Source organism: Phaenicophaeus curvirostris, chromosome 1, assembly GCF_032191515.1.
Source record: "Phaenicophaeus curvirostris isolate KB17595 chromosome 1, BPBGC_Pcur_1.0, whole genome shotgun sequence".
Taxonomy (NCBI): Eukaryota; Metazoa; Chordata; class Aves; order Cuculiformes; family Cuculidae; genus Phaenicophaeus; species Phaenicophaeus curvirostris.
The window spans coordinates 115,386,424-115,408,315 of record NC_091392.1 but is presented as its reverse complement, the minus strand read 5'-3'; the positions used below and the strand labels follow the sequence as shown (position 1 = coordinate 115,408,315).

The following is a 21,892-nucleotide window of genomic DNA, read 5'->3' as shown; positions in this document are numbered from 1 at the left end:
TGGGTGATCTTTGGGTCAGGCACACGGCATAGCTGTACTTTAAATCCCAGCTTGCCATGAACATGTTTAGAAGTTAGAAGAGAAGTATTTATGAGCAGGTATCCCTTCAACTGAGAAGGTATTTCATATTAATAGACTGAAGAACTCATTAACACAATGACTGCTCCTTCTCTTAGACATAGAAAACTGTGCGACTCATCCTTCTTAAAAGATGCTCTAGAAAACTTGATAATCAGTACAATGGGTAGGCAACAGGAGAGAAAGGATGATGTGAACTAATTGATCCTTTTTGAAGTGCCAGAAATAAGTATTGATTTTCAGCAGTATCACTGACTTTTATGGTCACATAGCACCCTTTAATTTAATGATAAAAATGTACCTGGTGTATAGGAAAAAAAAAGTGTAAAGATCTTTGCCTGACTTCCAAAGTGATCTAGGCAAATAGTTAGCATTTAGAACTCTGGCCTTTCCACCAGGATCTGCAGAATTTTCCGTATGCCATCCAGATGTGTAAATACTTCATTGTATTGGATATGATGGGAACATGGTGTTGGGCACAGCAACAGGCCATCTGTACAGTGGTACCAGAACCCTCAGCAGAGGTCCAAAATGAGCTGGCTGCAGGAAGAAGCAGATGCCTACTTAGGGAGCTGCCCCCCCAGCCTGTTTTCCAGTCAGTCTGGTCAACTTTGAGGTCAATTTTCTATTTCCTACTGAAACAATTACAGCTTTTTTTGTAAGTAAGAGTATACTTGAATAAGTGCATAAAGACTTCTTTACATGTGTGCTGCAGATCTGAGGATCTCCTTTATATCCGTGTGTATTCAGAGCTTCTTTACGTGTGTCTTACAGTCAATCTGCACCTTGATGTGTCTTAGATGTATCAGACTTACCATGTATGTGTAGATCAGCTTGCACATTAGGCTCTGATGGCATCAGAGCTCTTACACCTAGAAGTAGCAGTTCAAGGTAAACACTGGTCAACTAGATCTGGTGACAAGTTGTAGCCACCTAACCCAGAGAGAAGTCAGGGCTAAAAAAATACAAATTTGCAAATTGGAAACATGTATTTTGCACTCGGCAGACTGACCAGGCAATGGATTTTAATATACGTATTTGGTTGGGAAGTTATAATTTGTTGGGGGAAGCAGCAAAAAGTTCCTTTGCTTGCTCTAGAAAATAGGTCTCCAACAGTCCTGGGTCAGGATCCTTGGCAGCTGTGAAACAGCATCATGGTCATTAAAGAGCTTCTCTACTGGTGGTGCAATATGAGACAAAGGATGGATGGAAGAGGAAATAGAATCAGCTGAGGCAAAAGCATAAAACATATATCAACTTCATATTAATCCTTATTACGCCACAGTGAGGTAAAAACACCTAGAAAGCAAATGCTTACCGACTGGTGCTGCTTCCATGCTTTATAGTTTGCTTCTTTTATAAATTATCATCATATTCCAGAAAAAAACCTACAATTGTTTAAGATATTAGTAGGAAACCCTGTCATATATGTCATCAGTACCATCTTTTCCACACCTGACCTGACCAGATTCGTGCTGGTGGAAATCAGTGTCACGAGCCATCCATTGTAGTTAGTGCTAAGGTTGAATTGACAGCCTAATGAAGGGAAAGCAGAAGCAGTGCAGCAAGGTTATTTGTATGACAAAGCACAGCCAGCCTGTCATGCAGGGAAGATGCCTAGAAGCACCCCTGCAATAAATGCTAAACCACTTGTATATGTCTCTATCAAACCCAGGAACATGTTCTAAAAAGGAGATGATGTAAATATACTTCCATTCTTTACATGTATTTTCAAAAGCACCCTCACTTATTTCCACTTACTGAACTGAAACAACCACCACCAGTGCAGCAGTTAATCAGCATAAATCAAACTCACTTTCTACCAACAGCACTAACAGTTATTTGCCCAGTAAAATGTACCAAACACATTCTTTTCAACATTTACAAAGTTGTCACGAAACAGAAACTCTAATAGCCTCTGCTGACAGCTGGGAATTAATGAATTCTAAAAAATTGCTACTATGCTTCTTAGACATGCTATCTAACAGAACGTTGCATGATGGAGCAGATAATATATGAAGTGGGAAGATGGAAAAAAATGCAATTTTCTTTATCTCGTTGACTCTTACGTATGTTTTATAATTATTATAATATGTAATACCTGTAGTCTTTTAAGCTTTTCATGGCTTTGTGGATGTTAATTAAATGAATTCTCACAAGGCCATTGTGAGGTAGGCAAGTAATTTTTATTTCCCTTAATGGGAGATGGCACAGCTAAAGCAGAAAGTTTAAATCACTTGCTCCTTATCACACAGGAACTCAGTGTCAAAGACATTTATAGCAACTGTGGCTGTCCCCTGAGTATCTCTTCATCTATAGCTCTCAAAGCACTTAGGACAGGCTCCTTTTTCTCTCTGCTTTGGCAGAAGAGAAAAAACAGAGACATTTACAACAGTGTTTCACTCAAAGTCGCTACAGAAATGGCAGCAGAGTTGGACCAGAAAGCAGATCTCATGCTCCAGGGCAGCTCTGCAGCCAGGTCAGCATGATGCAGCAGAGTTCTCTGCTATCGCTCTGGCTCATCGCTCTCCTGATGCATCTATTTTGTTGAATCACCCACATTAAATACAGCAACATTTGTTTATCACCTAACATGATCTTAGGACAAAAGAGTTGTAATGCTTTGAGTCATAAATCTTCTAATTAAAAGAAGTTAAAGAAAAAGTACATTGCTCTCTGTAAATGAAAGAAACAAACAAACTAAACAAAAAAAGCAAAGAAACACCTTATTCTTTTGTCAGAAAAATATTAGAACATTGTCAAAGTACAGTGGATGGGGAAGAAAGGGTTGACTTGCCAAAGGGACTTCATGGTGTCCTGAGTAAGACTTTATCTCCTCTAGATAGAGGGAGCAAACCCATAGTGCCAGCCTGTGTGTACACACAGGGAATGGAATGGGTACAGACCCCAGCCCCTCTATTGGTGGCCAGTACAAACCCTGCTTGCTCAAGGTTTGATGCAGTCAGGGGGAAGTGAAGGTTTCTTGTAATTAGCACAACCTATAAATTGCATTAGGAAATTCTGCATTATTTAAAATCTGAACACGATAAAATACTGCTTTGTGTCAACAATAACAACAACAAAAAACATCAGCTGGAGGCATGGTATCAAGTTTGCAGTGAAAGGAGGGAAGAGAGAAGTATTCTCTATTATATGCTGAACCAGCTACCTTTTTTCCCCATTAGGAACACTTTGCTACACCAGCATCTACTGTAATGCTTGTAACTGCCCCTTATTTGATGTGCTGAGTCACTGCCTATCTTCAACTTTTATTAAAATCAAATAAATACCCCCATGGAAGGATAGCAGTGCATACCTTTGTGCCTGGAGGAGGAGCAAGACCCAGGAATGAATAAATAATATTTTCTTCCTTAGCAGAGAAAAAGGATTCAAAATCCTAAAAAAAGGAACAAACAAACAACAGAGAACTGGTTACAAAAATCAAACAAAAGCCTGGGAGGAAGAGACTAGCCCAGGCAAATCTTTCTCATATTGATGAGCGTGACTACGCATTTGTACAAGCACCTGCATTATCTAAGCCCCGGGAAGAAAATTTAGGTAAAGGGATTTTCACATTGGCTGATAAAATGAATAAATGGGCAAAACTCTCCAAAGACTTACACTTTAATTATATCATCTCTATGTCAGAATCAGATAAAATTAGATGCCTCATTTTAGTGTGCCTTAGGTGTACACACAAAGCAAAGCTATTCCCATTTAAATGTTGACATAAAGCTTGTTATGAGTAAGAACACAAAATTGGCCCTCAAAACCCTGGACAGCTTTATGGCAAATAAAAGACAACAGTCAACATAATAGCACAAGTGAAAGGATGAAGAGAAGACTTTATTTTAAAGAAAGGTGCTCTGGTTAGAACATGCAGTTACTCTTCAGACAAACTTAGCAAAGGAGTGTGTTGTTCTCTCTGACATATATGTACCAGCCAAAATGTCTTACTCATGTGTAAACTGAAGTTATAAATCATTATGTTAAATGCTCATTTTCTCTTAAGTGCTAATATAATTGAAAAGATGTGATGGATGGATCCTATTCTACTGCCCAGAACTTGCATGGTCTTTACTGTATTCACCCAAACAGCATTCCTGTTAATTAAGGAACCTCTGCTATCACTAATTTATTACTGGGAAGTTCATGACTTGCATCTTACACAGGTAAAAATCAACATGTATTTAAATCACAGCAGGAACTGTGCTCACAAGTGACCGTCGCACAATCCTACAGCAGCTCTGTGTAGGACAGGAGGCTGAAAACACGTCTGCTTAGTTCTAGACTTCTGCTTCAACCACATTATCATTCTCTCTCTCATCCCAAATAACTCCAAAAATAGAAGCCTATAAATAATAAGGTGCTGACTCATCCTTGACACTTGTTTGTAAAGCTGGGTTAGGACCCATATTGTTTTATTGGGTTGTTGCAGTATTTACAGAGAATAAATTATTGGCCAAGGGAAAGGCTGGAGAGGATGGTTTAGAAGACACCTTAATGTCAATAGAACTGGAATCAATGACATTTCAGTGCAGTTTGGAAGAGGCAACTCAGCTTAACCGACAAGATAAATGACAGTCCATTTCACTGATTTATCTAAGAGACAGATGAGCTTTCACACAGACCTTGCTACTGGCAGTGGGAACTGCCTGATCTGGAAGAAGCCCAGAACAAATTTTACCCTGACCAGGCAAAATACCTGCTGCTCCTCCAGGCCACCCATTTCTCAAACCATCTCTCTGCTATTTTCACATTGCCGTGGGGATCTCCTTCTTATCTAACCTAGGTCTGCCCTAAGTATCAAAGAAACCCAATGTCTGAAACCTAACCCAGGAACTTAGAAGCAATACAGCAAACAAGAACACAAGGGCTTTCTGCAATTCAAAGGGCTGGAATTTGACATGGGCCATAAAAACACAGGAAATCTATGTCCTCCTGCATACAACAAACTCATAAAAAAGCCTACTCAAACTATGGCACGACATGTCAATAGCTGGGAAACAAAGAGAAGACTATAACAAAGAAGGACTTGATACTGATACTGTCCTACACCTGGGTCAGGGCAATTCCCGTTTTCAACACACAGTGGGGGATGACATGGTTGAGAGCTGCCCTGCAGAGAAGGACTTGGGGCTGCTGGTCGATGAGAAGCTTGACATGAGCCAGCAATGTGCTCTCACAGCCCAGAAGGCCAATGGTATCCTGGGCTGCATCAAAAGAAGCGTGGCCAGCAGGTCGAGGTAGGTGATTCTGCCCCTCTATCCCTCTCTTGTGAGACCTCATCTGGAGTACTGTGTCCAGTTCTGGAATCCTCAATGTAAGAAAGATATGGAACTGTTGGTGTGGGTCCAGAGGAGGACTACAAAGATGATCAGAGGGCTGGAGCACCTTCCATATGAGAATAGGCTGAGAGAGTTGGGGTTGTTCAGCCTGGAGAAGAGAAGGTTCCAAGGAAATCTTATAACAACCTTCCACTACCTGAAAGGGGCCTACAAGAAAGCTGGAGAAGGACCATTCATAAAGGCTTGTGTTGATTGGACAAGGGGGAACGGATATAAACTGGAGAGGGGCAGATTTAGACTAGACATTAGGAAGAATTTCATCACTATGAGAGTGGTGAGACACTGGAACAGGTTGCCAGTGTCTGCCCCATCCCTGGAGGTGTTCAAGGCCAGGTTGTATGGGGCCTTGGATAACCTGATCTAGTGGGATGTCCCTGCCCATGGCAAGGGGGTTGCAACTAGATGATCTTTAAGGTCCCTTCCAACTCTAACTATGCTGTGAACCTATGATTCTATGATTTTATCTTGTTAGTTCCTCCTCAGAGGAAAAGCAGCAGATGGCAAGTGTACTAAAAATCTCCAGAGACAAATATTCTTGTAGATAACCAGACCTGAAGGCACGAGTAAGATGTATTAATGACCAGATGAAATCCTTATGATAAGAGAAAACAACCTTCTATCATATCACGTACTTCTTGACAACTGGTAGTATACAATGATATCCCACATTAAATGTGGCACTGCGCAGTAAATGGAAGGTCACTTAACTTGCTTACATTGAGGAGTAAGCTATAATATATGTAGCATGGTGTAAAAACATGACTACAGTGATCATGTAATATTTTTTGTATTGTATATTTGCATTCTTATTTCCCTAATGATGACTTGTTCATATCTCCATTCGCTGAATGACCAAAGATAACTGTTCCAAAGGCGGGAGTAAGAAAAAACAAGCAGTAATGATTTATTTCAGGTAAGCAGTAATATTATATCTATATGAGAAGACATAAATGGTCTAGGTGAAGGATAGTAGTGTCATCTATCTTTGAAACTAGTCTTTGAAAAATACAGTGAAACATATTTAAAAATAAACACACACAACATCACCATGAGTTTTTCTTTACAAGTGCATATGCTGTTTACAAGTGCATACACTCTTTACAAGTGCATACACTCCACATCCTTTGTATGACCACAATGGGAACACCAGACAGCAAACTCCAATTGGACATCAGCAGAAAGTTCTTCCCCACATGACTGGTACGGCATCAGATCAGAGCACACAGAGAAGCATGGAAAAGCCATCCTTGTAGACTTTTGAAACTCAGATAGCAAAAGAGTCAAGCAACATAAACTAACTTTAAAGCTATCCCTGCTTTAAGCAGCAGGCTGGACCAGAGACCTCCAGAAGTCCCTATGATTTCTATATATTTGACTTCAGCAGTTACATGAAGCATCAAATAAAAGTTTTACCTAATAATTCAGAGATTCTTTAAAAAAAATGTGCACAGGTATTTTGTTCTACGGATTTCATTTTACAGAGAAAAGCATAGATTTCAGCTTACAGAGAAAACAAGAAATTTACACTCCATTTCTTTCCTAGTTTTCTAGGAGGTTTTTTTTTAACCAAAAGCAAAGAAAAGAGCAACAGAGTGCTCAATATATTTAGAAAGTGACACAGATGCAGACAACTGTCTAGACATAAGCAAAGAAGCAGCTTCAGGAAAAGATCAAACGAGCATAATTGCCAGTGCTGATGGATTAGAATGGATACTTGAAATTGGTTCTATAGCCAGACATGCAAGATAAATCTATTTCTAATCTGTTTCTTCAAGCAACAATACCAAAGATCTGAAAGAAAAATAAGATTCAAGCATTTAGTAAGACAGTCTTAAGCTTCTCTGACCTCACAGAAAAGCTGCTCAGTGTATTTTCATAAATGCATCTCTAAGAAACTTCCATTTTACAGTGCAAGTTAGTAAGGGAAGCAGCTCTTCAGGGTCAGCCAGGAGATGAAGATTCTTTTACATAACAGCAGTCAAGGAGATTAGCAGCAGGACTGCATTTACTTGCTCACTATTTCAGGCTTTTCCAGCAATAAAAGGAAGCCTCTTCAGCTGTCCCCAGTATCCCCTCTTTCCCCAGCCCCACCCCAAAAAAGTCACTGAACTGTAGAAGAGAGGACTGCGGAAGATCTCTAAGGCAATAATCAGTACTCTGTTCCCGATAGGTGTTTTTCCAGTCCATTAGTAAGGACCTTTAGAAAGATAATGAAACAAACTCCTGAACACCACATACATTTTTTCTGATGTCTGATTTAATCTTCTGTTGCTGCATTTTTGCTCATAACATCTTGTTCCACTTGAAGAACACATTTTACAAAATCCTGGAATCAGAGAATAATTCAGGTGGGAAGAGACCTCAGGAAACCATATTTCAATCTCTTGCTTAAAGCAGGGTCAATACTGAAGTCAGGCCAATATCAAATTCCTCTTAGCTGCATCTTTTAAAATATTTGAAGGTTGTCACATCTCTCTCCAAACTGGTCTTTCTCAGGTTGAGGAAGGAAATCTTTTCTCTTGGATTTTCATTCCCCAAGGCCAGCGTGTTGTTAATGTCCATCCACATGCACATGTGCAAATGGGAGCCAAACATACAAGACAATCAATAGGAAATGAAGAGAGGGAAAAGGCTGATCTTAGGAAGCAGAATGAGCAGAAAATAAATATAACAAGTTTGACCTAAAAAAACCCACTACCTGTGAATCAGGAGAGAAAAAACTTAGTAGGAAGGAGAAAGAAAAAATGTCATACAACAAAAGAGGTGTAAAAAGCTTGACTTGTTTAGTACAGTCAAATGAAGATTTTAAAAGGATATTTTTCCCATTTATAAATACATTGGACTAGAGCTGTTTAAGCTAGAGGCTGATTTTGACATACCAGGAAATGAGTATAAACTGGCTGCATATACTCAGGCTATGGATTTGAAGGTTTCTAGGTGCAATAACACTGAGGCCTTTGAAGACAGAGTCATAAAATCATTTAGGTTGGAAAAGACCTTTATGATGAAGTCCAATCATAACCCTAACCCTGCTATGTCCACCACTAAACCATGTCCCTATGTGCCGCATCTACCTGTCTTTTAAATGCCTCCAGGGACGGTGACTCAACCACTTCCCTGGGCAGCCAGTTCCAGTGCCCGATAACCCTATCAGTGAAGTATCATTTCCTAATATCTAACCTAAAACTCCCCTGGTGCAACTTGAGGCTATTTCCTCTCATCCTAACGCCTGACACCTGGGAGAAGAGACCGATAATCACCTTGCTGCAATCTCCTTTCAGGTAGATGTAAAGAGTGAAAAGGTCTCCCCTCAGCTTCCTTTTCTCTGGCCTAAACCACCCTCATTCCCTCAGCTGCTCCTCATAAGAACTGTGCTCCAGACCCTTCACCAGCTTTGTAGCAATTCTTTGAATGCGCTCCAAGAGCTCAATGTCTTTCTTTAGACTGTACTAACAAGACTGTACTAAAGACTGTACTAACAAGAGCAACATATTTTAAAGGGACTTTCATCAATTCAAGATACTGGACTGGAGTCCATGAGTCACGCAGAATTGTAAAATTCTCAGCTCTGTTTTTCATAAGGTGGTTGAGGTCAAAGGATGGGGCAAGAGTTAAGATATAGCATGTAAACCTTAAACAGTGTAAAACAGTTCTAAATTTGAGAATGATGGGTCTGTAGGACCTGCAAAGGTTATGCAGGGAAGTAGAACGCAAGTCCCCAGCTCTTTATTGTAGACATGTTGCAGAAGACAACATGTCCCTTGGAGGAATTTTGCACCAGTCTGCCAGTCCCCAGCCATATTCTCAGCCAGATCATGTAACTCCCCTTCACACTCACTGCGGAGCTCCCTTAAGGTACCTTTCCCTAAGGAGAACGGTAAGGCTTATATATCGATATGGATCTCCTTACCTCATTTATTTGGAAATAATGATGCTATAAATCAGTCTGTGTTACACATCCACTGGGAACATTAGCAATGAGCTTAGAGAGATGGGTACATTAGAATTCTGGAGACTTTTAGATTAATAGTAAATTTTATTCAGTTTTTAAACCAGTAGATACAACTTCTTTCTCAGCCCCTTTCCATGAGGAAGTGTCTTTGCAAAGGACTCTTTCTTAACTTAAATTTATTTCAAGCTGTCAATTATATGGCTTCCTGAAAGAGCTTCTGACATGGAGTAAAAACCATATATTTATAATATACTGGCAAGGCTGGCTGGCTGGAACGCTCTGTAAGGCAATTATTCTTTAATTCACTACATAACCTCCCCAGGGAATCTCAGAACATTTATTGGAACATAGCATGCCACAAAATGCAGAGCAAGACATAGCAAATTATACTTTCTATTGGTGCAGGTTGGATGATTAAATGAACATGAAGTCTAAAATATCAAGTTGTCTTTTAAGATTCTTATAAGGAAATGAGGAAACAATTGCACTCCGTTAACTATTCTAGCAACGTCTGTTCTGAGAGCACTAAAGTTGACTGTAGAAACACACTAGCATGTAAATCCCCTCTCTCACAAAACAACCTTTGCAGCATTTCATGCTGGATTTGTGGAGTAACTAAAAACTGGGCTCCCTATGTAATCTGCATTTCAGAGTACTTTGCAGATTCATTTCAGAGATCATGTCAGAACACTTTCCAGTTTGTATTTCCATTCACACAATGAGACTATCTTTTGATTCACGATCCTAATATTCTTGTTGGTACATGATTTGAACACTCTTCCAAGAATCATAGAATCATAGAATAACCAGGTTGGAAGAGACCCACCGGATCATCGAATCCAACCATTCCTATCAAACACTAAACCATGCCCCTTAGCACCTCGTCCACCCATCCCTTAAACGCCTCCAGGGAAGGTGAATCAACCACCTCCCTGGGCAGCCTCTGCCAGTGCCCAATGACCCTTTCTGTAAAGAATTTTTTCCTAATGTCCAGCCTAAATCTCCCCTGGCGGAGCTTGAGGCCATTCCCTCTTGTCCTGTCCCCTGTCACTTGGGAGAAGAGGCCAGCACCCTCCTCTCTACAACCTCCTTTCAGGTAACTGTAGAGAGCAATGAGGTCTCCCCTCAGCCTCCTCTTCTCCAGGCTAAACAACCCCAGCTCTCTCAGCCGCTCCTCGTAAGACCTGTTCTCCAGCCCCTTCACCAGCTTTGTTGCTCTTCTCTGGACTCGCTCCAGAGCCTCAACATCCTTCTTGTGGTGAGGGGCCCAGAACTGAACACAGTACTCGAGGAGCGGTCTCACCAGTGCCGAGTCCAGAGGGAGAATAACCTCCCTGGACCTGCTGGTCACACCGTTTCTGATACAAGCCAAGATGCCATTGGCCTTCTTGGCCACCTGGGCACACTGCTGGCTCATGTCCAGTCGACTGTCAACCAACACCCCCTGGTCCCTCTCCTCCAGGCAGCTTTCTAGACAGACTTCTCCCAGTCTGTAGCACTGCACAGGGTTGTTGTGCCCCAAGTGCAGGACCCGGCATTTGGCCTTGTTAAACCTCATGCCATTTGACTCAGCCCAGCTGTCCAGCCTGTTCAGATCCCTTTGCAGAGCCTCCCTACCCTCCAGCAGATCAACACTTCCACCCAGCTTAGTGTCGTCCGCAAACTTGCTAAGGGTGCACTCAATGCCTTCATCCAGGTCATTGATAAAGAGAAATAACCTATTAACATGCATATATAAAGATACAAAAGTATTATAATTTCTTTTATGAAGAGTTGGATATTTATTGAATAAGTAATATAATTTCAATAATTCAAACCACACACTAGAAATATTCCAGTCAACTACAATTCCTATTTATTTATTTTTATAATGCAATGGAAAAGAAAGATTCCTGTTCATAGGCCCTGGTGCCTCCGATATCTGCTTGACTTCCTAGCAGCCCAAATGAGTTTGTGTCAAACCACCAAAATACCAAAACTCATCATGCAACATTAACAGAAAGTTTGAGAAATAAAATACAATACAGCTAGAGAAAGCAGATCAGCCTTGCTATGAACCTCCCTGGTCTTGAGCAGGTTAGTATTGTGAAAACAAATAATTAAGCACTTCCTACCCCCAGTGGAGCTGAGCTGTCTTTGTAGTCTACATTTGGTTATCCTGAGACAGTGTGAGATGAAGCGATAGTATTGCCTATACACGACTGCTTTTGGTCTTCAGCACCTGAAGTGAGAGTGCAGGCAGAAAGCCAGCAGCAGGACAACTTGTGAGTGAGCAACACAGCAGGAGGTGGAGAGCATAAGGGGAAAACACAGCTCCTCACAGGCAGCAAACCCCACACTTTGCAGTCCACTCTGGATCCTGTATAGGCTCTGGGTCTGCAGGGGATAATCCATACAGCCTGTTAAGCAGAGTTTCTCTAACCATGTTTCCCCTCTGTGTATATTTTTCTCTTAAAAAGGAATAATCTGTCATTTCATTGCTCTTCTGTGCCTAAAAAATGCTTTATAAGGACTGTTCTTTCAAGGTGAATCCCACATTGTCTTAAGGAGTTTGTTTTATGCTTCCTACTAATGGAAAAAAAGTCACTTTCTGTGAAAGAAGACCTTCAGAAGGTATTTAAATTTCCAAACAGCTTCTTACCCCACAGTACCGTTCCTCATTGAAGATCTGTGGAGGGAGGGGAATTCCATTTTGAGGCTTTTTTTCACCTGGGACGTTCTCTCTCATCCATTTCCTGTTGTCTTCATCTCCTGCTATGTCCATTTGCTGAAAGTCAATCTTGTTGGCCTCCAAAAATCCCACTACCTCTTGCTGTTTCTTTTTGATCTGATGAGGAAAGAAGAAAAACAATATTCCCTCTTTAAAATTATCTTTTTTTCCTAAAAGCAATTGCAATTACAAGCAGAGCTAATGCAAGATTCACTACTCCAGTGGCCCCCAAACTTTTTGAAGCTTGGATTCAACATTGCTTCTCAGCAGCCAGACCACTGCCATTTCATCACAGCCATCCCTGCCCCCAGCTACTTTTTTTCCTCCCCTAAGAAATGAGTCTCGGTAGGAAGCATACTACTCCATTCCAAGATCTGTGAGTGTGGTGTACAAATACCTAAGCTAATCCTGCCTAAAGTCAGCACAAGTCTGAGAATGTATGTATTCTACCCAACATGCAATAGCCTCCTTTTTCCTGCTCCTCACATATGACATTCAGCTTTCCATGAGCCATTTGTTTCATTCTGTTCCTGTTCTTTAATGCTAGGCTCAACTAAATAAGGGTGAAAGCTCAATGAAAATCCAGTACAGCTTAACTCCTGTGCTTGAATATTTCCCACATTACAGAATGATGTTGGGCCATGAAGAACACATTACATAAAAATAAAGTATGTCATATACAGCTTCTGTGTCAGCTAAAATTCAGTTACGGCCCTTATTTCCTTTGATGCTATTGATGTTTACATTTTGGATGCAGGCATCAAGCTTATAGCCTGTCCCTTGGCTTTGAAGATGTAATTCTCACTATACTACACGAGATGCCAAGCAACATTTAAAGAACTTCCCCATTTTGTATTTGTCTAACTTGTCGAAGAGCTGCAAGGCCAAACTTCAGCCCTACAAATATGGCAGCGTTTGAAGCAAGCACTGTTTGGACAGGTCTGTACAAATTCTCTCAAGCTGCTCTTTACTCACAGACAACTAAATTACTATCATCTAGAACAATCACATTCCAGACACGACTCTCTTCTTCTCCCACTTACGCTACTCCACTCAGTAACGTAGTGACCTGTATAGGTAGTAGCTAGAATGACGCATCAAGGTAATTTTTACATCTAAGCCATCATATGATTTGAAAACATGTCCTCCATGAAGCAGACATACTACAACTGAATTTAAAGTGATGCTAAGCTAGTGTAAATCAGTCTGAGACAAGCAATGGGATGAGCAATAATTCATGGACTATGTATTTCTATAATCTAATAAACCTGAAAGGCTGAAATAGAATGATAGCCTATTATACTGCAAGAATGAATTTTCATGATTAGGGATAAAATTTCTTTTTCCTGTTTAAACAAGGAAGTAACTGTCTGTACAGCTATTCTTGCTTTTAAAAAATAATGATAAAATACTGTACATTTTTATAACAACAGAGGTTTATGGTGAGCTAAAAATTGTACGTCACCTGAAATGTAAACTTTAATCTAAACTGTTCAAAATCCATGCAGCTGACAGATCTCAAAGGTGCTTATTTATATACTTATGTTCACTGTTTAAACAGAAGTCATTCTCTTAATGGCTATTTAGCTGTCCAGTTATTTTCAGAACACATGTAGGTAGCAGAAAGGATTGCTTGAGGGGCACTTAATTGGAGGAAGCATCAAGATAATGTTCATATAAATGGTTAATAAAATCTGCATGAGCCAGTACTAGAAGTTTCACCACATGCTCTGAAAGCCAGTATACTCAAGTGCTGTCAGCTGCAATTTCAGGGTCAGCTTGTCTCTTTGGACACAGGCACCGAAGTAGATACGGCTCCTGGAATAGCAAGTACCCCAGAGAGATAGTGCCTCTTAGGAGATAATGGAAACAGAGCTACAGATTCTGTGATCCCTTGCTTATGGCTGTAGCTATAATTTTTAGAATTAAACCTGCATAAAAAAATTATCATCACTTTGAGGTTCATAATGCACAGGAGGCTCAGACAGCAGCAGTACCGAAAGCAAAAATTAGGGGAGAGTTGTGTGAAAAATGAATGCTGAGGAAAACTAAGAAGTTACATGTAATTATGCCTGCATAAGGAAAAGGCAAGATGTTTCTCATGATGAAAACAAGAATAAACTATGCAGAAGATGTACTGTGTCATAAGTCTTAGACTTGTTAGGGTTTGAGGCACAGCAAAAGACTTGGGACACCCACTAAAGCAAGCCTGTGCTGTGGCTGGCACTAAGTAGATGGGCAGCCAGAAGAATCTCTCCAGCAAACAGCACTCACAGAGGGAAATCTTCCAGGATGTAACAACACAGAAGATATGCAAATGTTTTCCCAGAATGGGTGAGATTGCAGGAGCCTGTTTGTACCCTCACTTTTGTCTGATGGCGTAGGAAGAGTTCAGATTGCTTGGGCATAGATTCCCTGCCTGGAAAGTGGTGGTGAACAGGATATTGTTTCATCTATGCCATTTTCCCTTTAAACAAAGCTTGAGTTCCATCATCCCTATTTCTTGTTCCTTAAGAAAAAAAAATGTTTTAAGTAAATATTAATTAGCTAAAACATACGATCTACAGATAACAGTAGTTTCACCTGATGCATAGTTAAATATTCTTACCTGTATCATCACAATCCAGAGCATTCCCATTGAGCAGCTGCTTATGGCAGAAGCAATGATACTTAGTCAACAACCTACTGCAGCAGCAATATTAGTGTTGGCAGGCAGAATTGCTGCAGCTTTTGGTCCTACCACTGCATGGACGACTTATTCCTGGTTACTATTCTTATTTATCACATGTTAGCTTCTAATTTGATTTGAAATTTATTTGAAATTTCAGCGCAGGTTTACATATGGCCAGATTTAACAGTAACGGATGACAAACCCCTACCCTGTAATTTAGAGGACATAATAAAAATAGTCTACATTTTGCTAAGTCTTTCTGAGACCTACAGATCTGAAAGTAAGTTAATAAAATGTCATCAGAAGTGCTGGGAATAAAAGGATTTTAAATGTGCCCTAACCATGAGCAGCAGTAAGAAAGACTTTGGAAGACTTTCTCTGTGTAAGACACAAATCCACTTTCTCCCATGGTTGATGCTACCTTGAGTCTTGCAGGATATTACCCACTAGTTCTAAACATCCCTGTGGCTAGTGACAGAATTATTTTATTTTTTTACTGCTTGCTTCTAGCCAAGCATTTAATACCTTTTAACGCTATGAAGTTTCCACTTCTGCTTGTCTAAATGAGTTGTTCAATAACAGCTACGTTTGAAGCAGAAAGACAATAAAGCTAAAGTGATTTAAAAAAAAAATGTGAATCATTGAGGTGAAAATACAGACTGCAGATTTGCTCTAGAGCCACAGTGAATTGTATCATTCAAGCATCTGACTCAGATTTGTCCTGGGTTCACTGGATTCACTTTTAAAAGTATTTTTTAACATTATAGCCACTTGCAATTAATAGTTTGACTGCGCAGTACATAGAATAGAAATGTTTTTTTCATTCTTTACCAGTGATCCTCTGCTGATTTACGCCAGATGAAGCCAGGCCCACCATATTTTGAAATTCAAAATGAACAACATGCATTTGGTGGAGATCAGACACGTTGAAGAGAGCATCAGTGCTACTAGGACAATTTAGATTTCCCATTTAAGCTCTTTAGGGATTAAATTCATTCTTCTCAGGAAAAGCTGTACAAGGCTGATTCAAAATTTGGGTTTAATAGGATGTTAGTGATACATTGGGGGTTGTGCTGAGTCCTTGCATGAGTGAGTTCTATTTTATATATATATGAAAACCCATTAAAGGTTCATTAAAATCCATTTAATCAGTAAACCTGAAAAACTACTCTAGCTGAACACTGTGTTTACTTGGCATTGCCATTATGTATCACTAATCTGAAAACATGCTGCCTTCTGAGATTGCTACAGCTCTATATACACCCAGCACACCAGACAGGAGGAAATACAGAGGTGTATTGCCCTGTAAAGATTCCATATCCTTCCTTCTAGTACATCTCTGGAATCTCACTAACAGCTTTAGCGGGCTTCTAATATACCAGGGAGACTGGCATTAATATGCTTAAAAGTTGTCACAGCACATTGGCATTAGCCATCTTTCTTAGCAATAATAAACCACAGCAGCAATGATTAACAGCTCAAAATGGCTGGACAAAGCTCATGTGTTGCTCAGTGTTCAGTCTAGCATACACATCCCTTCACTACAGCCCAAAAAGGAAGGACTTAGTTATTGCTGTGAGCTGGGAGCAGATATAAGTACAGCAGAGGAAAGATTTTGGTTTAGCTAGTGCTAAACATACGACACGCTTAGTTTTAACAGCGTACGGGATCTCTGAATGTCAGTGTTTAATCAAAGCGCTCACACAACTGCCTTGCTGCACCACAGCCCCAATCCTATAGCTGGGCTGGCAACAGTTCACACCTGAGGCACGCAAGACGATGACGGCTCCAGCACACACATATTGAATGCCTGCACTGGGATTTCAGTCGTGGCCACAATTTTTTCCCAGAAAACAGATGAGTGCCAAAGGAGGTAGAGACGACTTTTATTTGGTCAACAAAAGGAGACCAAAACAGGAGCAAGGACTGCTGATGCACAGTGCATGGCAATTCGTAAAGCTACTTGAGCAATAACAGCTAGATTACAAATTACTAAAACTGCAGTTTCCAACCCTCTCCTCTTCTTGTTCTCTCTTGCATCTGAGGTTTCTTATTAGGAAAAAAAAAGAAAAAAAAAATGCTAAAATGTCAGTAGTAAATTTAGTGTTTGGCTTAGCAATAGGCAAGACAAGCTAATAAGAGAACTGCAAAATTCCTCAGCCCTGTGAATTCCAGGGAACATCCCTCAGTTCGTTTTCTAGAGATGCTCCTGTGAAAAGGGGGTGGGTTTTTTGCAGCTTTTCAAATCTGGAAGCTTCTTGATGACATGGAGCTGGTGTCAGAGAGACAGAGATGTAGTTACAGCTATGTGCAAGCACCAACCAGTTTGTTTAGCCATGTCACTGGGAGTGAGTGACTGCCAAAGGAAAGCTGCAATCTGAGCTCATCTGGGAACTGGATATAAAAGGAAACAGTCCTTTCCCGGTTCCCACCTCCCACAGACTTCCAGCCTCCCTACTACTCACATGCCCTTCCCTTCAGCTGATACACTGTGCTGACAGCTACAGCAGTAGACCTCAATACTAAAAATCATCAGTATAGTATTTCAAGAGACACATAGACAGACACAAAAAAAACCAAACCAAAAAAAAAACAACAAACCCAAGGAAAACAACCCAAAGACCTAGAAAAAGGCAGGGGAGTGGGTAAGGTTTTTGTCTTGCATAACTTTATTCAGCTTACTTCGGCTCCAGGCTCATTCTTAGACAGTCTCCCTTTGGCAAGAGCAGTGCTCTGAAGTCTCTTTTAAAAACAAATACATTAATTTCCACTCTAAACAATCTACCACAGCTTTTGTGCAAATACAATATCCACTTTTTTCTTCTTCAGTGAATATATTGCATATTCTTTTTCAAACAGAAATAAATCTACTAAATGACAGATAACTTATATGTAAATGTTACGACTGTAGTAAAACCTCACAAGTCTGCATTAACAGGAACTCTCTACATCTTGAGTGGCTTTCAAGAATAATATAGTCAACGTAGACTAGAAGAAACCCAGTGTTTTTTTCACACATGCAAACTCAGGCAGTCCTGGGATCTTCCAGGCTAATTTACTAACCTGATTCCAGCAGAAAGAGAAATATGCTAAATAAGACACCTACCGCTGTAGACCCCGAAGATGTGGCTACGAAGACCTTGATCACCATGTTGACAAAGACGAGAATGAATCAGCAGAGCAAGCCTGCTGTCCACAAGTCACCACAGTCCCAAGAGGAATCCAAGTATTTGGCAGCTCCTGGGCTAACCCAGGTCCTAAATGGATGCCCCCCCACACCCAGCAGTCCAGCAGCTTCAGCCTCTCCCTGGTGTCTCGGATTTTCCCACTCCATTGGCTCTTAGGTATTTTGGGATGAGGGACAGTAGAGGATTGGTTAGTAAGAGGAGCCATAGTGAGGGTTTTGCACCTGCCCCTAGCCTTATTGCATTAGATTGACAGGGTGACAGTCCAAAAAAGGCAAAGGAGAGTAGTGCACCAATGAGACAAGGCTAGAGAAATATTTGGGAGAGAGGGGGAAGGGACATGTGAGGAGCGATAAGAGACAGGGAGCCGGTAACTCCGTGCTGGGGCTGATCACAAAGCCGTCGGGTAATGTTTGATGTTGCATGGGCACTGTCACAGCTGCATTTCTGCTCCTCACATCCTTTCCCCGACCACAGCAAGGACACTTTAGATTTATAGCTGCAAATCATGAAAGGAGAAGGAGGAAGGGGAGGGCAAGGGGGAACACAAATGCAGAAGTAATTATAGCGGAGATCATGTTGAAATAAGCCTTGGTTATAAATGCTCTTAGGTTCAAAGAGTTTCAATCATCATCTACACTGCAGGGCTCAGAGACTTCTCTGAAATAAATATATGCCAATACATTCCCTAAGAATGAGGAGGGTGATTTGGCTGATTCTATGCCTCCAGGACATATTGTTGGGGGTTTTACCTTCTTTTTGCATCGCTAGTGAAAACTGCTAGGGCACAAAGTGCAAGAGGAGGTATAGAATACTTGGTAAAATACATCCCATTCTACTGTGTTACCCAGGATGCTCTTTTTCCATGTGGTTCTTGTCTTCTGCTGCAGAGATGGTAACAATTTGGCAGCTGCCTGGATGTATTTGCCTAAGGAGGTCTCTGAGCATGAGAGGTATTTTAAGAATGTTATATGATAACACATTACTTTCGAATTTTAAGGGCCAAGTTTGTTTCTGCTGTAAGTAAGAAACTTACCATTGAGTCAGTAAAGCTGACCCTATGTCAGAGGTGAAACTGGCCTAGGTTTTAGGAATTGCTTATACACACTTCAAGTGTTAATATTTAATATAGCAGTGTCCAATCATGTAAATACTTAAAATGGCATGTAATATTTTTTTTCAAGGACTGATTAGGTAGGACCAAATGCAAAATAGTAAAAATGCTCATGAAAACATTTTTTTTAAAGTGTAAACCATTACATGAAGATGGAAATGCAGCATTCCATGTATGGAATAGGGATCCTGAAAAAAACTCACTGAAAACAAAAAATAACAGGATGGGCAGTTTGCACTGTTTACCATGGCTTACCATCTGTCATTTCTTTCTTCCTTGGAGAGGCAGAGGAGGTCCATCAAAAAGAAAAAAATTGTTAGAATTGGGTATTTTCAGAGTATTTTCTTGTAAAGCAAAACAAAGAAACACCTTAGTGTGAAAACATAATTATTGCCAGAAGTTATTACACATGCTTGTTTCCCTGGAGATTTTGCATGTAAGTAAATGCAAAGGAAAACAGTGGCCATTTGGAACATAACCATTTCCAAATGAATTTATTTGGTTACTATTGTTCTGCAGAAGTACAAACAAAGGATGCAGTGGTCATTGGCTTCAAAGCATACTGATGAGTCTTGTGAGGACAGAGATACTAACAATTAATACTCAAAGCATCATCAAACATCCACAGTCAGGACTGGGACAAAACTGCCAAACAACACTATCTCCTATTCCACTTCCCACTTGAGATGCCCACTGAATTACACAGGGAAAATCCAGGATGTGGCCCAACACCTCTGCCCACCCAGGGCCAAGCAGGTTTTCAAGGACTTCAGGACACAGTTTCCATCGTGTCCAGCCTTGAAGAAAAACATTGCTCCAGCTGCTTGTATTCCTATGAGATTTCCCCCTTATTTCAGCACAAAAAACCCCACAGAATCATAGAAGCGTTTGGTTAGAAAAGACCTTTGAGATCACTGAGTCCAACTGTACCTGTCCACTACTAAATCATATCCCTGAGTACCTTGTCTACCCAACTTTTAAACACTTCCAGGGATGGTGACTCAACCATCTCCCTAAGCAGCTTGTTCAAGTGCCTGATAACCCTTTCAGTGAAGAAATGTTTCCTAATATCTAATGTGAACATCCCCTGGGGCAACCTGAGGCCATTCCTTCTCATCCTATCACATTGTAATAAACCCTCCAGGAAAGCGGTAGATTCCTCTACACTGGACACTTTTAAGGCTTAGCTTGACAGGGTTCTGGGACATCGCATTCAAACTACGTATCACCTAAAAAGGTTGGACCAGATGATCCTTGAGGTCCCTTCCAACCAGGCATTCTATGATTTTATGACTGCTACTTGAGAAGAGACCAACACCTACCTCATTACAAACTCCTTTCAGGTAGATGTAGACAGTGATAAGGTCTCCTCTCAGCCTTCTTTTCTCCAGGCAAAAATACCACACTTTCCTCAGTTGCTCTTCACAAGACTTGTGCTCCAGACCCTTCACCAGCTTCATTACCCTTCTCTGTACGTGCTCCAGCACCTCAATGCCCTTCTTGTAGTGAAGGACCCACAACTGAACACGGCATGCGATATGCAGCCTCACCTGTGCTGAGTACAGTGGAAGGATGAGCTCCCTGCTCCTTCTGGCCACACCATTTCTGATACAAGCCAGGATGCTGCTGGCTTTTTTGGCCACCTGGGCACCCTGTTGGCTCACGGACAACCAGCACCCCTAGGTCCTTTAAATGTTTGTTGTTGGTTTTTTTCCTGTGTTTAAAATGTTTTGTGTAAGCCTAAACCATGAGCTGGGAGCCTGTTTTCCTTGGCCTCTGCCCTCTCAGGGTGTGCACTGCGCCATGGCATGACATGAGGTGCCTCCATGGCCACTATAGCTCATGGCCCCAAAGGAGCCACTGCATGTGATACCGAAAATGCTGGCAAATAAATTTCCTAAGACTCACTTCGGAGTTTTAGAAAGCAGCATCCTTTGTCAGGGCTGGGCAACATGAGGGAGCGTTCTCCATCCATTATGTGCAGCCAGACAAGAGCTGGGACAGGATGGATTCCCTGCTCACATGCACAGGGATAAATTCTTCCAGAAATCTTGTGCATATTCTATAACTTTCCAAGGACTTATTTTAACGTTATTATGAACTTCACAGCAGCCAGATCCCTCGCTGCTTTGGAGCCGGCTGCAGCCTTGCCTGACCCTGCACCGGGGATGGGAAAGGCTGCAAACAGAGGGGATGCAGCAGCCCCAGCTGCTCAGCCCAGATCACACTGTGAACAGGGTGTTATCGGCCCCAGAGAATGAGCAGCGTCTGGAGAAACCCAGACTGAGAGAAAACACGCTGTCAGAGGGACATTCTGTCAGACTTTCAAAAAAAACAGAATTGCTTAGATGAAGTTCAACTCTGCTTTAGCTTAAATGGCCAGCAGTGTGCCCAGGTGGCCAAGAAGGCCAATGGCATCTTGGCTTGGATCAGAAATGGCATGACCAGCAGGTCCAGGGAGGTTATTCTCCCTCTGTACTCGGCACTGGCGAGACCGCTCCTCGAATCCTGTGTTCAGTTCTGGGCCCCTCACCACAAGAAGGATGTTGAGGCTCTGGAGCGAGTCCAGAGAAGAGCAGCAAAGCTGGTGAAGGGGCTGGAGAACAGGCCTTATGAGGAGCGGCTGAGAGAGCTGGGGTTGTTTAGCCTGGAGAAGAGGAGGCTGAGGGGAGACCTCATTGCTCTCTACAGCTACCTGAAAGGAGGTTGTAGAGAGGAGGGTGCTGGCCTCTTCTCCCAAGTGACAGGGGACAGGACAAGAGGGAATGGCCTCAAGCTCCGCCAGGGTAGGTTTAGGCTGGACATTAGGAAAAATTTCTTTACAGAAAGGGTGA

At 41.4% G+C, this 21,892-nt stretch overlaps 1 protein-coding gene across 3 annotated transcripts in view; it reads right to left on the bottom strand.

The window, feature by feature from the left end:
- SH3BGR (SH3 domain binding glutamate rich protein) overlaps positions 1-18,117 on the bottom strand; it is a 614,594-nt gene extending 596,477 nt beyond the window's left edge. The window contains exons 1-3 of one of the 3 annotated variants that reach the window (XM_069872188.1): positions 17,866-18,117; positions 12,020-12,205; positions 3,395-3,475 (exon numbers count right to left, since the gene is read on the bottom strand). In XM_069872188.1, coding sequence (XP_069728289.1) covers positions 3,395-3,475; positions 12,020-12,205; positions 17,866-17,910 — 312 coding nt within the window. In that variant the 5' untranslated portion in view covers positions 17,911-18,117. The remainder of the gene's footprint in view (positions 1-3,394; positions 3,476-12,019; positions 12,206-17,865) is intronic. The other 2 variants (XM_069872207.1, XM_069872198.1) reach the window with 2 other exon arrangements.
- Positions 18,118-21,892: the final 3,775 nt, after the last annotated feature.